Source organism: Seriola lalandi, unplaced genomic scaffold, assembly GCF_002814215.2.
Source record: "Seriola lalandi dorsalis isolate HSWRI2012SDOR001 ecotype SW California unplaced genomic scaffold, Sedor1 jcf7180002054885, whole genome shotgun sequence".
Taxonomy (NCBI): Eukaryota; Metazoa; Chordata; class Actinopteri; order Carangiformes; family Carangidae; genus Seriola; species Seriola lalandi.
In genome coordinates, this window is record NW_019525437.1 from 369,052 (window position 1) to 386,472 (window position 17,421).

The window sequence follows — 17,421 nt, forward strand, 5'->3', positions numbered from 1 at the left end:
CATTGGGAGGTGCACGTGGGCGGGATTGTACAGCTTGGACTGGAACACCGCCATCTGCTGCAATTGCTTTGGCTTGTTGAACTGCAGAGATCACTCATGTTATGGCTTTATCCAGTGTCAGATCTGGTTTGAGCAAAAGCCTTTCCCTGATGCTGAAATTGGTCACATGTTCAATTAGTTCAAATCCACATTTTGAAGCAAAGTCCCGTAATACAGCCACATACTGTGTAATAGTCTCATTAGGTGCCTGTCTTCGCTGTATGAAAGCATGCCGTTCCACGACAACATTAACTTTGGGTGTGAAATGTGTCTTTATTGCAGTGACAGCAGAGGCATCACCTGTATCTGGCAATGAGTAAAATATCCGATGTCCCTCGGATCTGAGGCAATGGAGTAAAGTAGCTCTCTTCCGTGGCTCAGGCCAAGCATTTCCTGTTGCATTTATAACCAGCAAGTAATTGTTGAAAATCTGCATCCACACGTTCTCCTAGGCATGGCAAAAACATTGGAGGTACGTTTCCAGCCATGTTGAGGCAGCAAAGAGAGGCAACAAAAGGAGGTAAAAAAACACGTAGGTTCACTCATTGCCAAAATGTAGTGTTGACTAGGGTTGCAAAATTCTGGGAATTTTCAAAGTCCGAAACTTTCCATGGGAATAAACGGGAATAAACAGGAAATTTACTAAATTGAAGGTTGGCCCTTATCAGAGAACTGAAATAATGCGATACTGTTTCTTCTGCCTCCTGCAAGACGGTTTTGAAGGAAAGTCTGTGTATATGTGTCAATATTCTAGAAAGACATACGTGAAGAATGCCACAAAAATGCAGCAGCATATTGCAAAGTGCCAAAAATTTCATCAATGTTCAAAACATGCAGCAGACAAGAGTTCCACTCCAGGGGAAAATGAATGTGCTGTATCAGAGTCAGATACCCTCTCATCAGCTCCTGGTCCCTCTGGTATCAGAGGATTCTTTGATTCGATGGATGAACGTAGCCAGAGAAATGCAGATGAGTGTTTCGCTCATGCAGTCTATGCAACTAGCTCACCCCTGATGCTGACATCCAATTCTTATTTTGAGCGAATTTGAGTTGTAAGGTGTAAATGGAGAACTGGAATTGGACAAATAAGAAAGGTTGGACGGAATCTGTTTGTTTACCTAAGAGAAGTTAAGTGAATGTATCAGGTGAATGATGATAAGTTCAAGTGCCAGTCAACACTAACTGCTAAACTGTAATTAGTTACTTTGCTTTCACATGAAATTCAAATTTGTGCAGTTGTGCAATAGGAGTGGCATGTCTCAATCATCGATAATACTTCCCAATGATCTGCTTTGCTGAAGTTCCAGTTGCTTACAAGTGCCAATAGGAATCCAGGCTGTGCAGCAACAGTTAAAACTGGATACTGTTATCAGTGCAGCAGGAGGGCTTGCCAAGGGGGGGCCTAACATGTTCAGAGACAACCAAACAACCAAAACCAACACTCTCTGCACACTGAGAAGGGATCTCTCCAAATACTATTTATTGACCACTGATGAAAAGATTACAAATTGTACAGGCATTTTTGATCACTCCATTTCAGTCCCTCTTCATTGTAACCCATTACACTTAGAATTTTGATTCTTGTTTTTGTAGTTTTGGCCATTGGTTGTCTCAGCTATGACAACACTGCACTCTGCAAAGTAATTGCAGATATCGCAAAACGCTGCAACATCACTGTAAATAGGTCATGTGCATAGGCAGGCAGATTTGCAAGTACTACATTTAGAGTTAAAACTGAAAGTCAGTGTACCCAAAATATCAGTAATCATCATCATCATCCCTTAAACAACAAACCCAAAACAACATACAAGACAAGTCTGCCTAGCTGCGACAATAATTATGATGAAAGCAAAGGAGGAAATCGGATGAAATTATTAAAGCTACTTCATAAAATCGGAAAATCATTATTCTGCTTTTGTTTGCTTGAATATAACACAAAGGAAATACACAGAATCAGTCGTTTAAACCAAGTGCCCCAAATCAACATACAAAACAAGACTGCTTAGCAGTCACAGTAATTATGATGGAAGCAAAGGAGGTTGTTAAAGACAGGAGGTCAGGGTGTGGATGGGTGTTTCAACAAAAAATTGTTTACAGAAAACTGCTCCTGTTTTCTTTTTTTCTTTCTTTAGGCATCATTAACTTTTCTATTCAGGTTTCCTTAAGTACTTATATTAACCCAAATAACAAGTTTCCCTAAACCTAACCACTTAATTTCTTTGTTTTTGGTTGGACTGCAACAGCAGGTCTAGCCCTATAATCTGGAATGTCCCTGACTGACTGACTGACTGACTGACTGACTGACTGACTGATTATATTTCCACCTCTAGTCACAGCCAAGTGCCTGTGGCCCTTTGCTGCGTGTAATCGCAGCACAGTCTATGTCTTTAATCTATGTGTTTGGTGATTTTGTGAGTTGACATTGTGGTTATAAAATCACCATTTGACCATGGGAGGTCCAGCCATATACCAGGCACACACTTTATCTTTCTGATAGGGATGTCAGATCAGAAAATGCTTCTATTTTTCATTGTAGAGGGCATAGATAACATATCTTGTTGATTTGTAGGGACTTGTTGAGCTGTACTGTACAGTGTGCATGCACATACATGTGTATAGAAGTAGTGTGAGAGGCTTGTTAGTGTTGCGCAGTGGAGACCTTACCTAGCCGGCCCAAATAAGATGTGCATTTAACCTCTTTCTCAATTGTCATTATTATCAGTTGTAGGGTTAGACGGGGTTGAGCAGCTGTTCAGCCCCGCAATCAAGGGGAAATTCAATTAAAAGTAGTTTGAATAATTGGAGCAAAGAAGCAATCAGTGTAGAATACTTACAAAATCACTGTACAGCTATACAGCTAAAATTACACAAGTACACTTGAGGCTGATGTCAGTCATCAGTTTTGCAACTATCCAGTCATAAAGTATCATAAGTATTGGACAAAGTGAATTTGAATCAGTGAGTAGATATTCGTTTTAGGTGAAAAGGTTAAAAATGATAAAGTCTGACAGGTAAAGTAAATATAATATGCTTCAATATCACATTACCTGTTTTTCTTTCTCAATCATACACATGCTCAAATGTAGGTCAAAACATGTTTTAGTGCCTATCCACAGCTATACATGGTGCTTCCCAAGCAGTGCTAGGCCTTAGCTTGTTATATGCTTGTATTATTTCAGATACCCCACTATATCCCATCTGCTTCATGGTTGGCTTTATATTACAAATAGAATCTACCACAAGTCCTCATCTGCCCAGGAGGTGCTATGGGGAAATGTACATCAAAGATCATTGTCCCAAACCCTTACTCGCATGTATCCTTCAACACTGGATCGGTTCTTTCTTAATGTCAAGCGCTGAGCTGGTAGTTGGAAGGCTGAAGAGGGTTGTTTTAAAAGTCTAGTGTGTATCCAGAGGGCTTAAAACTCATCCACGGCTTTTCATTATATAAAACCGCAGACTGGAGCGATGATGAATTAGTTTCTGTGTCACATTCTGCATTGGGTCTGCATTCTAAACTCTGATAGACTTTAAACCTCAGAAAAGAATACAGGCACTTTTGTAATAAATGGTTACCTGCTCTCTCCCTCCCAACTCTGTATATCCCTTTCTGTGTTTCTCCCTCTCCCTGTGTGTCAGTCTATCGATCCAGTACAGCAGTTCACCTGGGAGCATTCCAACCTGGAGGTCAACAAGCCAAAGAACCGCTATGCAAATGTTATCGCCTATGACCACTCCAGGGTCATCCTCACACCTGTAGATGGTGAGAGACATCTCAAGAGAAGTCATACCATAAATTCTCAAATAGTGATCTGGGCCTTTGGTAGAGGAACCAAAGCCCTCCAAAGGTGAGGTAGAACAAACACAACCATGTTTTTTCATATCTTTGACAAGTCTATTTTATGAAACGGATGGTATAAAAATGTCTCGTCTCGTCTCGTCGTCTCCCGCTTATCCGGATCCGGGTCGCGGGGGCAGCAGCCTCAGCAGAGAGGTCCAGACGGCCCTCTCCCCAGCCACTTCCACCAGTTCCTCCGGGAGAATCCCGAGGCGTTCCAAGGCCAGCCGAGAGATATAATCCCTCCAGCGCAAAAGAAGTTTACATGGATGATATTTGAATCCTCCCCAAAACAGAAAATAAAAAAAGATTTTGGATTCTACAAAAGGGACCGCAGCTGCTTCCTTCACATAAATCTGACCAACTCACCAAGGCAACAAAGAAATGCATACAGAGAAATAAGAAATTCACAAATATATTTGACTATTTTTGAAAATACATACCGTTAAACATACATTGAATACAGGCAGGAATTGAATAGATAATTAAAAGTATAAAATATACAATACCACAAAATGTGATTTACATTACCACAATTACTGTTACATACAAACAAGTTGTTTGACTATTCAGTTAACTTGCTGGTGTAACTAGTCTCACCAGCACTGCACAGTGAAAAATACAATGGGCTCTACTGGTGTAAATGTATTAAGAGGACACAAAAGGACACAAAACATATCTTAATTCAAATTCATCAAATTTGCTTTATTAGCAGGACTGTTTAGATATAATGTTCCCAAAGTACAAAGAACAGTACAACACTGTATGTAACATAACACTGAGGGGGGAAAAGACAGAATATATTATATTATTATATATTATATACAGTACTACTGTGATGTGAAAAGTCATACGTTCCCACAGTCACACTTATAAACCACACACATAAGAAGTGAAATTCAAACATTAGTTTAAGAGTCTTGGGCTGAGCTCACACTCACTGTCCTTCATGTTATGGCAGGCGGCAACATATTGTGCAGCCAGTAGAGACGCCTGTTCTTTATAGATTACAATAGGGAGAGTGAAAAATAAAAAAAACTACATTTAATTCAAAAAATGTTGTTTTCTCGAAGATACAATAGAATCAACAGATAGATCTGCCCTAAAATTAGGATGTAACTGTGCTTTCATCAAGAATTATATCGGGGCCCTCTAGAGGGTCACATGCACAGAACTTGCAAGCTGGCTGCAATACAAGGAGACCTCTTTGTCTGACTACACTGTTTGCCCTTGCAGTAAAAGTCAGTCTGGTCTCACTCTTCTTGAGGTGCTGCTGGATTGCTATAAATTACAGGCTCCACGGGTCACCCCTTTCCCACAGGACTCCAAAGCCTGACTTTTGGTGATGGTGATGGCTGTACCACCAAATGGCAGTTTGATAAATGGCATAAACACAACTTGTCAAGAGTGGTAGACTGTTTGGTTGTACCAATCAAAAACTATAGTACACAATTGCCTTTCTCCACATCGGATAGCAAGGAAGGATTTTTTTTCAGAATTTCTTATTGAATGTTTTAAATCCAGATTGATTCAGACTATGAAGTAATGCAATACCATCTATGATGTATGCTGATGGTCCTGTTACATCAGGTAAGGGGAACTCATTTTTCACAACAGGCTCCAGTTTCTTGGCCAGGTCGGTTTTGGAGGTTTCCTTCCTTCCATCATCACAGAACAATACAGGTGGCATCCAATCATTAGTAGAGGTGGACAAGTATCTATACTTTGACTCTATCACTTGAGTCAAAGTATAGATACTCCTGGTCAAATATTACTCCAATACAAGTGAAAGTTATTAGCACTTGATTTTAAAAATACGCAAGTATTCAAAAGTACATTTTTACCTGTAGAACATGTTACAAAATAAACATGGCAAAACAGCATGGCAGTGATAAAGTTTGGTTGGTTTGGTAAACACAGCAAACATTTAGAACAAAATTATTCATTCATTCATTCATTTTCTACCGCTTATCCTCTAGTAGGGTCACAGGGGGGCAGGAGCCTATCCCAGCATCTTTTCGGGTGAGAGGCGGGGTACGCCCTGGACAGGTCGCCAGTCCATCGCACGGCAAACACATAGAGACAGACAACCATTCACACTCTCAGCCACACCTATGGTCAATTTAGAGAATCCAATTAGCCTAGTCCCCATGTTGCATGTCTTTGGACTGTGGGAGGAAGCCGGAGAACCCGGAGAGAACCCACACTGGCACGGGGAGAACATGCAAACTCCACACAGAAAGATCCCACGGCCGAGCCGGGACTCGAACCCGGAACCTTCTTGCTGTGAGGCGACAGCGCTAACCACTGCACCACCGTGCAGCGCAGAACAAAATTAATCTTTTTTTATTTCTAAAATATCTAGTGAAGAATCTTCTGCCTTATTTTTATCTAACACAACCATTGTTACCATTGTCACGGACAGGTTGAAAAGTGACTGACAGTGTAGGAGTTGGCTGTGATTGTTTTTTCTCCTGTGATGAACACAGTGTATGGTCTATCACATATTTAAAATAAAATAAAACTAATTCACTGACTAAATGCTCTGCCTCAAAGTAAGAGTACTTCATAAAAATGTAGTGGAGTAAAGTCATAAGTTTAAAAAAAATAAATAAATACTCAAGTAAAGTACAGATACTGGACAAATAAACTCCTGCAACAGACAGACCCAGCTTTTTTCAACAGCTTGGCCAGCTCATGTTTGACATGCTGCTGCCCCAACAGACTGCAGCATAAAAAAGGACTCACCACCATTGATTGGTAAAACGTGCTGCATTTATTCTAGCAATATTAAATCAAATGTTGTCCTCCCTACTTACTGTTCCACATAAGACAGGTAGTGTAGATAAAGCCTCATTCCATTTTCTGTCTGCTGTCTTTGTGGTCTATTATGCTCTGCATAATTTATGATAAGCCACCGGAATTTTGGAATCCAATCCAATCCAGTTCTTTGTAGAGATGTATGTGGACCTCATCATTTCTTAACTATGCCCAATCTAGAACTTTTTGTAATCCCTCTACTGGTTTGTTGGAAGCACTAAATTCATGTAAACACTATTGTAGTAACAGTAACTGGGTAAACTGATCAAAAATGCAGTATAGCTTTTGAATTCAGGATCTACTTAAAGAGAATCCTGAAATACAGACTATACCCATAAAAATACAGGCATTCATTTACAAAATTTACAATGATTAGCCTACTGTTGAAATGTTAGAGGTTTTGCTACAATTCGGCGTTACATATTGTGTTTTACACTGATGTTCATTAATGTGCATTGTCCCAATAAAATAGATTTTAATAGTTTTAATAAAATAAAAATAAATTAATAAGTAAACATGCTAACACTTTAATGCTAACACTAATGCTAATACTAGGTGCTATTTAAATGCAAGATATGCCACTAATGTGTGAAAACATTATCTTTTACTTCAAGATGGTCTTGTGTTTTTTTATGATGATGTCAGCAGTCAGTGATTACTTAAATAGTAGAAGAAACAAATGTTGGAAATGATGAACACATTTCTTCAAAATGTTTGAATGAAATATTTGTAGGTTTTTTTTCAGTTTAGATATTTTTAATGTCATTGTCTTAACAGATTTACACCAGTAAGGCCCCATTTGTTACTGTGTCTGTAATATCTGTAATTGTCTATTATTAGTTTGTAGAATCCAACATTTTCATTATTTTCAGTTTTGGGGAGGATCCAAATATAACTACTTTTGTCAGTAAAATATTTTTATGACACCATCCATTTCATAAAATACATATATCAAAAGATATGAAAAAGCATGGTTGGGCTATGTTCTATCTCGGTGGAAGTATCTCAAAAACTAAGGCCTTTTTGGAGATTTTCTTCCTCTACTACTTTATTTACCTCACATTCAGAGAGAACCAGGCCTTTATTTCAACAGGCTTATATTAGACAAACCAGAGTTCCACGTGTGTAAAAATACCACCCTGTTTTCTGATTTGTTCCCATTTTAATTTGCTTGCTAATGTCCAACTTGACCCTTGCTGCAGGAGTTCCAGGGAGTGACTACATCAATGCCAATTACATTGATGGTTACAGGAAGCAGAATGCTTACATCGCCACACAAGGGCCGCTGCCAGAGACACTAAGTGACTTCTGGAGGATGGTGTGGGAGCAGAGGACCTGCACCATTGTTATGATGACGCGTCTAGAGGAGAAGTCACGGGTGAGCCTCTCATGTTAAGAAATATTAAAAATTATACTCAGATGACAATGGCCATGGTTTACAGTGTATCCAGAGTACAGGCACAAAGCAACAGGCATTCAATCACTTCATTCATACAAACAAATGCGAACTCAGGGCCACTCCAAATGTTTCCTTAAATGTTCCCACAAGTAACATCACTTTGGCTTATGCCAGTTGCCAAAATATGGAGGCATGGTAGCACATTAGGGTCAAAGTGATTTTCAGGTTGTAAAGTGATGATAACAAATAACAATTTCTGTAGTTGTAAATTAACCTTTGTAAATCTGTACGATAAATATGCATGAGAAATCTAACTTTCTGCATGACAACATCACAAAGGGCTGTGGACATTCACTCCATTGTAGTTCATCACTGCTGAGGATACCATCAGTATATCAATTTTCTAGTGATATACGTCTCTGTTTCTTTTATCTGCTGTGTTTGTAATGCACTAGTTCCAGTGGTAAGATGAGCTAATTCTGACATGCTGCTGATACCCAAACTCAGCCTGTCCCTCTGTAGTCTCTGCTGATGTGAGGTTACACATAGCTGGCCACAAATCCAATGCATGTGTCACACAGTAGTGGGGTTCTTTAAAATACCAGCAACCCAAATATTCACTGTTAAAAAAAACCCATGCAAAGGACACGAAATGAAATAATAAAATGGCAGGTTAGGAAAAGTGAAACAAGCGCTGATGAGTGTCCTTTAAAATGGCAATGCCAGAGTCCAATGCTTATGTTAAATGTTCAGAGAAGATACTGTCCTGTTATTTTTCCTGGGAGGTGGAAACGTAGGTGGTTAATATGGCCGCTGGCATGTTTGGCATCCTGCTCTGCGTGTCCCCTCACTATGCAAACCACTGCCCCTATCCTCTCTGCTGTAGCTCAGCCTCCCACATCTGCTCCTCATCTCAGGCCTTACTTCCTGTCTGGTTCCCCGGTTTCCCTCAGCGGACTGTCTGTGCTGCAGCCTCGATTCCCGTCCGAGCCTTTGCTCCCTTCCTCGTAATCTCTGCTTTCTGCCGTACTCACCTGTGTCAACTCACTTAAAAAATAAAGAGTTGCTCATTGTCCAATCCTGAGCTGCAGGGGGGTGAAGAGTGGTGGACAGCTGTCATTCATCAACCCAGTCCTCAGACCAAACCAACACCACAGCAAGTCCAAATCATGCAATATAAAAAAAAAAGCAAAACCAAACATAATAAATATTTTTACATATGCACCCAAAACTGCTCAGATGTGCAAAATGAGGATAAGTTGATTAAAAAGAGCTTAGCTAAAAAAAAGTCCCACCTTGACATTCCCCCCCTCCTTTAACACAGTTCGTCCCGACCAATTACTCAGCACAATACCTGGCTGGAGGAAGCCCATAGTTAGCTCGCTGTGATCGCTGCACTTTGAAGTGTTCTGGCTCACCAGTGGTACTGATTGTTGTGTTTAATCTGGGAAGCCACCAGGTAGGAGGTGGCAACCGAGTTTGCTGGTCAACCAGCGGAGGTCGTTCAGGCGTCACTGTGTTTTCCTGCAGCACATTTAAAGGGCGTGGCCTGAGGTTATTGCGATGCACTGTGCGTCTTCCTAGCAAATCTGCACGCTTAGCTGGTCCGGGTTAAATCTGAGATATACAACAAGATCGATGACAAGATTGTTGATGTGATGACCACATTGAGAGGGAAAATCGCCTCATTAAAAGCTGAGAACGACGCAACCATCAGTCCGTTAAAAAAGCAAGTTAAAGCTCAGAATGAAACGCTAAAGGAGTTAGCTCAGGCAACCAAAGGCACTTCAGATTCCACTCAGGAGTTGGAAAATAAAGTTAAATATGGGAAATCTTTAAGGCATATATAAGGGCAGTTTTATGAGGGGTTATATATGTTTCAATCTACTGCTTCTCCAAGGGACACAAAAGAATTTCTAAGCAAATGTAAACTACCAACACTGAATCAGAGTGACTGTAAAATCCTGAGTGCTAAAAATACATGTGAGGAAATTAAAAAATCAGTGGGAATGCTTAAAAATGGCAAGAGCCCAGGTCCTGATGGGTTAGGTAATGAGATGTACAAAATATGCTATGATTTACCTACCCCCTATCTACTTAAAATGTATAATCAGGCACATAGAGATGAGACACTACCACAAACACTTAATGAAGCAGTTATTACTGTAATCCCAAAAAAGGGAAGGATTTAGAGGAGGTTAGTTCATATAGGCTAATCTCCTTACTGAATACAGATCAAAAGATCTTGGCCAAAATACTTGCAAGAAGACTCAGTCCTTGAATTGGTAAACTGGTGCACACTGATCAAACAGGTTTCATCCCCTAAGAGGAACTCCTTTCATAACCTCAGACGTCTTTTTAATATTATGCAGTCCCCTAAAATACTGGACGACTTCATAATACTAAGCTTAGATGAGGAAAAGGCATTTGAACAGGTGGAATGGCCCTACCTCTATGCCATCCTGGAAAAGTTCCTGGTTGGTGATGAGTTCATTTCCTGGATCAAGTTACTCTACAGCAAACCCACTGCTAGGATACTTACAAATCACTGCTTGGCCCTAAGCTGTCCTCACCCTCTTCAATGGCCTGTTCATCCTGCTCTTGCCATCTGAAAAACAGTTCTCGCAATCTTTGTATAGATAAAGTACTTGTCTGTGGTGTTGTGGTATCTTGAGGTGCTGATGTGAAGAAGTGATCACCGCTGACACGTCTTTTACTTGCAATCAAAAGGAAATTTATTTACAAGAAAGAAACAGTGTCAAAAATGCCGAATCCTGGAGCGTCTCTGCCAATGTGAGATCTCCTCTCCACTGTCTCACAAACCCTTATATTTATCCGTCTCAACCCTCCTTTGGGATTTGCCCTTCTTTCAATAGAGGAGCCTTTACCCAAAGATTGATTACGTACGAAATGTGACCTTTGGTCTTTTACCTTTTAGGTCAACAGAGACCCCCATGTCCTGAGTCTCTCATAACATATACAACAGAAAACAGATGTATAAACAGTGTCACCCCTTAAGGCGCATTCTTAAACTTCAACTTGAACTGGATGGTTCAAGGAAACCATCAACAAAGCCTTAGTTGACAGCGTTCTTGAACTTTAGGATAAAACATACATAAAAGAAGAACATGCAACAATTTTGAATGTTGTAACAAAAGGAAATTAAGCGGATAATACACTACAGTGTCAAAAGTAGCTCCAAATAAATCCACCACTTACAATATATGTAATTTAGAATGACAAACTGTGTGTGTGTGTATGTGTATGTGTGTGTGTGTGTGTGTGTGTGTGTGGGGGGGGGGGTCTGGCTATGTGTATCTGGCTGTACATGTATATCATTGCTGATTTGCCTTCATGTTCCCCTTTTGTGAAATACAGAGAATACAAATACCTACATATAAGCTTATATGTAGAAAGTAACATTCATTATATTGCTTTGCATCTTTTGGCAGGTCAGATAAATGATGCGTTTGAGATAACCTTCACTAACTTAATTAAGCAGTGTGTTTTCATATATTAACTTGGAGAGGTCATTGGGTCGTGACATTTCTACATAAATTTCAGTAATTGTACTGAAAAGAAATCAAATGTAATATTACTTGATGAAGTAATTAAATCAGGTTTTAACTGCATGGGTAATTAGTAAGCTGTAACCTATTACATTTCAAAAGTAACCTTTCCAAAACTGTAAGAAAACTACTTCTGTCTTCATCAGTTACACACTGTTTGTGTGCAGGTGAAGTGTGACCAGTATTGGCCCAGTCGAGGCACAGAGACATATGGGATGATTCAGGTCACCATGCTGGACACTGTGGAGCTGGCTACGTACAATGTACGCTCTTTTGCCCTCTATAAGGTGAGAACTCTCTATGTATATTGTACGTATATATGGAGTATGACTGTCTTGGCAGCAAAGCGAAGCATAACTCAGCATAGGACTAAAAAAAGCCCTAAAGATCTTTCAGATATTCACCTTGTTATGATGGAAATCTTTACTTAGTATGATCATAACGATTATCATAACGGCTGCAGCAGCTACAAGAGTAGACATGCAGAAAAAGAGCTTAATTGCTTATCATGTTTTGGTTTTTACATCACTGTAATAAATGTATTATCTCTATTTGCCCTACTGTACTTTCTGTACTAAGTACCGAATGTTTTCATTCATCAAGGGCAGCATGATGATTGATCGTCAGCTATTGCAGTGCATTTATGTTAATAAATATTTTAATTGACGGCTAATTCCATAATCAAATCATGGAATTTTTAGTGTGTTGAATCATATTTTTTCAATGAGCAAACGTGTAAATGTGAATAGAATGGCTCGAGTGAAAAGAGAGAGGTTCGTCAGTTCCAGTTTATGGCCTGGCCTGACCATGGAGTGCCAGAGTATCCCACACCAACACTGGCCTTCCTACACAGAGTCAAGGCCAGCAACCCTCCAGACGCTGGACCCATGGTGGTCCACTGCAGGTAAACCAGCTGTTACATCAACACAAAGCCATAATTATACTTCAAAATGTGTGTGTTTTCCAATGGCATCACACTGTTGGTTAATTGTGTAACTCTCTGAAATAGACAAACCAACAAGCTCATGCACTGTACCTATCAATTGGTCACTTGTGTGGAGATGTGAAAGTAATATTTTTTCATTCTTTGCACAATTACTTTTGTTATTGTTCTTGTGAGTGTAACACTGTACACCTCTGGTCTTGAGTACTCATGGATGTCACCATACCAGAAATGTTGTAGTCGATACCAATACCAGTGAAATTCGACGATTCTCAATAACTATTTCGATACCACGGTAAAAAAAAAAAAACATAATAAATTCCATGTACTTTCTCTTTCACTCCTTTATTGAAAAATATGAATAAAAAACAATAAACAAAGAAAAATGGCATATAGCCTTCAAGAATTTAAAATAAACAATACTGTGCTAAAATATACAGTCAGTCAACTTTTTATTGCAGAGCATTTTAATACTCTGAGACATAAAAAATATGGACATATAATAGATATAACAATAAAATTAAACAACTTTTGACACTGCAAAAAAGAACAGTTACAGTTTTTTGCCACGTGGCATGGACTTGGTACCAAAGTATCGGTTCTGGTGACAACCCTACTCATGGGAACGTCATACCACAGTAGGTCAACATATTAGAGGAATATTAACATCAAAATGAAAAAGACTGTCAAAGCAGGAAGGTATGACTAAACTTCTGTTCTATATTTAATCTTATTGATGTTGTTTGACAGATATTTTGAGCACTCAATGATTTAATATGTCATTTAGCTTCAGATAAAAGTATGTTACACAAGCACACAAGCACTTACAAACCAAGGCCATTGTAAATTGAGTTGGCCATCCATTAACAATCAGACTTTTTTTTGAAAATTGTCTACATTTTCAAATACCTAAAAAAGATACAGAAGCTGTAGTAACTTGCTTTGAGCCCAGTCAATTAGATAGTCAACAAACACCTGTGATTTATCCCCATTTGTATGATACATTTGGTGAAGTGAGCAAGATGTGCAGAAGACATAATTCCTGGAGGTAAATCAGGGAGGCAGTGGCAAATAAGAGGCTATGACAGCAAGCTTTTCATTTGCATTTAGACATGGTCAACAACACGTCACAACCTTTTTCCTTTGGTACCTTCTTAAAGGTAACAGAGGAAACATACAATACTATACTTAACCCACAATTATGAAGTATCAATCATATTTTCTCTTTGTGCTCTGTCAGTGCTGGTGTGGGCAGAACAGGATGTTTCATTGTGATCGAAGCCATGCTGGAGAGGATGAAACACGATAAGTCGGTAGACATTTACGGTCATGTGACATGTATGCGAGCTCAGAGGAACTACATGGTGCAGACAGAGGATCAGTATATATTCATCCATGAGGTCCTGCTAGAAGCTGCAGCATGTGGCAATACAGAAGTCCCCGCACGCAACCTTTACACCCACATCCAGAAGCTCACCCAGATCCCTCCTGGAGACACTGTCACAACTATGGAACTGGAGTTTAAGGTAGCTACCTTTTCGTTTGTGATTGTGTTATTGAGTTGAACTGCATTTTTGTCTTCAAGAGCTTAACTTCTGAGCTTCAGAAGGAGAAGGAGAAACTGATAGAGTTTAGGAGGGAAAAAGCATCTTACTTCATATATATATATATTTTGAATATGATAAAATGCAATTTATGTTACGTTGGTGACTCTGAGGCCTAAAGTCATTGAGTATGACTTTATAATAAGAATGATGTGAGGAACCAAAAGTCTCAGGAATACCATGGCCTCTGTTGCATCCATGTTGACCATTTTGACCAGTTTTTTCATGAAGTCTGACTTCACGGAATTACAATAAAATACTAAATGGCTGGTATGCCCCTTTAACTGCAGTGGAAGTTTAGGAAGAGGGAAGATTTCCCTCTTCATCCTGTATAACAGAGATGAATTCTGTTTGGGGGGGGGCATGTCACAACCTAAATATGCTGCTTGTTCAAGCAAGCAGGATGGCTGTAAATCCAGACAGAGCATAATTAGGTTTTAAACCTCAGCTTACAGCAAATTGTCAAAATGACACTTGACCTTTGACCTGTCCAAAAAACACACTCAGTTGGAATGTTGCTTTCTAAAGTTTTATTATTCTCGGTTTGATATGCATTGGCACTAGCCTGTCTACGTCAGCTCTCAGTAAATGTGAGTGGGTTTTTTTTTTAATTTATCAATGTGTACAGAATGAGTTTCAATGGACATCAGACCTTTTTTTAACTCAGAGAACAAAGACGATTAGCTCAAAGCGCACAATTTTCACGCCTCAATAAGTGGCTCCCAGTGCCCTTTAACAACCTTGTTCACACACAACACTCTGCTCTTTTTAAGTGCTACTATAACCAGTCTTGGCAGAGCTGGACAAGCTTGTGACGCTGCAGTGCAGTCACCTCTTGGCTGTGGATTGGTGGTCTGAGGGGAGTCAGAGACATGTTTTCTCTTCTCTGTGTCTGCAGAAACTTGCAAATTCTAAAGAACATACCTCAAGATTCATCAGTGCCAACCTGCCATGTAACAAATTCAAAAACCGCCTGGTGAACATCATGCCTTTTGAGTCTACCCGTGTCTGCCTACAACCAATCAGAGGGGTGGAGGGCTCTGACTACATAAACGCCAGCTTCATTGACGGATACCGGTGAGTTCGCATAAATCATTTCAGTGTTTTAACTAACATCTGTTAACGTCGAGACCTTTAGCTCTGTGTGTCACTTTTATTGCTTCCAAAAAGGGGTTCATCACAGTGTATGTTTTTCATGGTGATGAAGGAATACAGTTCAAACAGTTGGATTTTGGGATTTTTCAAGAAAAAGAAAAATCATTCAAGGGTTAATTGTCTTATGAAACAAACAATGAAATAAATGAAAAGAAGACCTTGTTATATGTTAATACATGTGCTCCTGTATGTATCAACACACTTGTGTGACAGCGAAAGTTTGGAGTCTGGCTGATTTGCTAATACAACCATCAGCACTGACATTGCTCTATGTCAGCTAACTGTGAATCACAGAGAAGCATATCTTTTTCAGAAATGTAAACACTAATTGGTAATATTTTTCAGTGCACTAGCAGAGTAAAGCAGAGGCTAATGAGTCAGGACTCCCCTTTTACTTGCACTTGTAGGGTGGGTATATCTTGCAGGGTGGGTGTATCTTGTTCTCCATTGTCAGCACCTAATAAAGTCCCCTGGTCAGCCCCACCTAAGGGGAGGACGAAGAAGGAGTCAAGGGTGTCTTGTAATCCTCTCTAATTCCTATTGCAGTAATTAAGAGTGGGGTGCGATACAGGGAGCTCCAGCATTCTCTTGAGCTGAGCCTTTAAAGTGCACATTGTGGATTAGGCTAGATTAATATGAGGGGGATAGACATGATTATGATGATTAGTGAAGGTGTCCAGTGACCTCAAGCTGTTGTCAATCACTTCAGTGTCTGTCCATGGTGGTGAAAGATGGAAAGCCAGAAAGCTATCAGTAGGCTAAATATATAGCCAGCAGTATATCATTACCTCTACATTAGAGAAGACTGTTTAAACCACATATTATTTTGTCATATCACACTGTTATGATTCATTTAGAAGAACCTACTAAAATGTCAAAGTGTTGGTTGGTTTTAATGTGACTAAAGGAATATTCTATAATTCTGTATTTATCAAAACTTAAATGAGTCACACTTCTGAGTTTGATTTGTCTGATCAGTCTGATATTTTTTGATAATTATATAGTAACATTGGCTTGTTAAAACTATCTAAGGTTTTGGATGCTTATTAGTAGCCAAACTATGTGTGTTCTTGAATGCACAGAGGTCAGTAATGATGCACTTCTTAACTTCTTAACTGCCAACATCTGACCTTAAACAAACTCATCCAGGATCCACTGCTGCTGGTCAAATTTCATCTACTCATTCAGCAGTGGTGAGCCAGAACAGCCAGCAACAGACAGCAGCTTTGGTTCCTAAGTTTATATTTGGCTGTTGTTTTATGGTATTTAAATAACAGTTTCAGTGCTTGTTGCACAGTGGTAAATCTGAGAGCTGGACAGGGATGGACACATAACCAAAAACAACACCGCCTCCGGCCATCAATGGCAGACACAAATGATAGACCAGGTAACAGAATGCTCAGTATGTGTAGCACTCAGGCACACAGGTTTGAGAGAATTACCCAAGCCTTCTGCTTCCTAGTCATTGTGTCCTGTATGTACTCCAGTGGATTGCCCAGAGTTTGGCTTAGCAGCTGGGATGGAAACTGCTGCCAAAAAGGGTCTGTATTCAAGCAAAACCATTCAAATATCAATGCATATGTTCACAAAAGCTGACTCACCAAATTTACTTTAAGGGGGGGTAGATAAAATTTAACATTTAACATCTGAGATGCTAGATATGTTCCTTCAAGAGTTGTGGGATGAACTTGAAGCTATTAAAATGATGTGGTGAATGAATTCAGTTTTTTAGTATTAGTATCGCAGGGTTACTGTTAGTACCAATAATTCTTAATGAACATTATAGGTTATTTGTATATTATCAAATGTTTGCATTTTTTAAGATAACAAGCAAGAGAAAAGATTTTATTTTGATTTTCAATTTACATATACAAAACCAGCCAAAGAAAGTGGCCCCAATGCCCAAGCTGCTTATCTTGTGTCAGTTGGTTTTTGATAGTTTGGGTAATTTCATACTTTTTGGGAATATGCACTGCTAAAGTAATAATAATAATAATAATAATAATAATAATAATAATAATAATACATTTTATTTAAAGGCGCCTTTCTTGGCA

General features: G+C 39.3%; 1 protein-coding gene across 1 annotated transcript in view; it reads left to right on the plus strand.

The window, feature by feature from the left end:
• The window catches only part of LOC111671676 (receptor-type tyrosine-protein phosphatase F-like), an 82,583-nt gene that overhangs the window by 57,342 nt on the left and 7,820 nt on the right, over positions 1–17,421 (plus strand). Inside the window, exons 10-15 of the mRNA XM_087179974.1 lie at positions 3,679–3,802; positions 7,900–8,075; positions 11,833–11,952; positions 12,415–12,569; positions 13,849–14,134; positions 15,111–15,289. Coding sequence (XP_087036100.1) covers positions 3,679–3,802; positions 7,900–8,075; positions 11,833–11,952; positions 12,415–12,569; positions 13,849–14,134; positions 15,111–15,289 — 1,040 coding nt within the window. The remainder of the gene's footprint in view (positions 1–3,678; positions 3,803–7,899; positions 8,076–11,832; positions 11,953–12,414; positions 12,570–13,848; positions 14,135–15,110; positions 15,290–17,421) is intronic.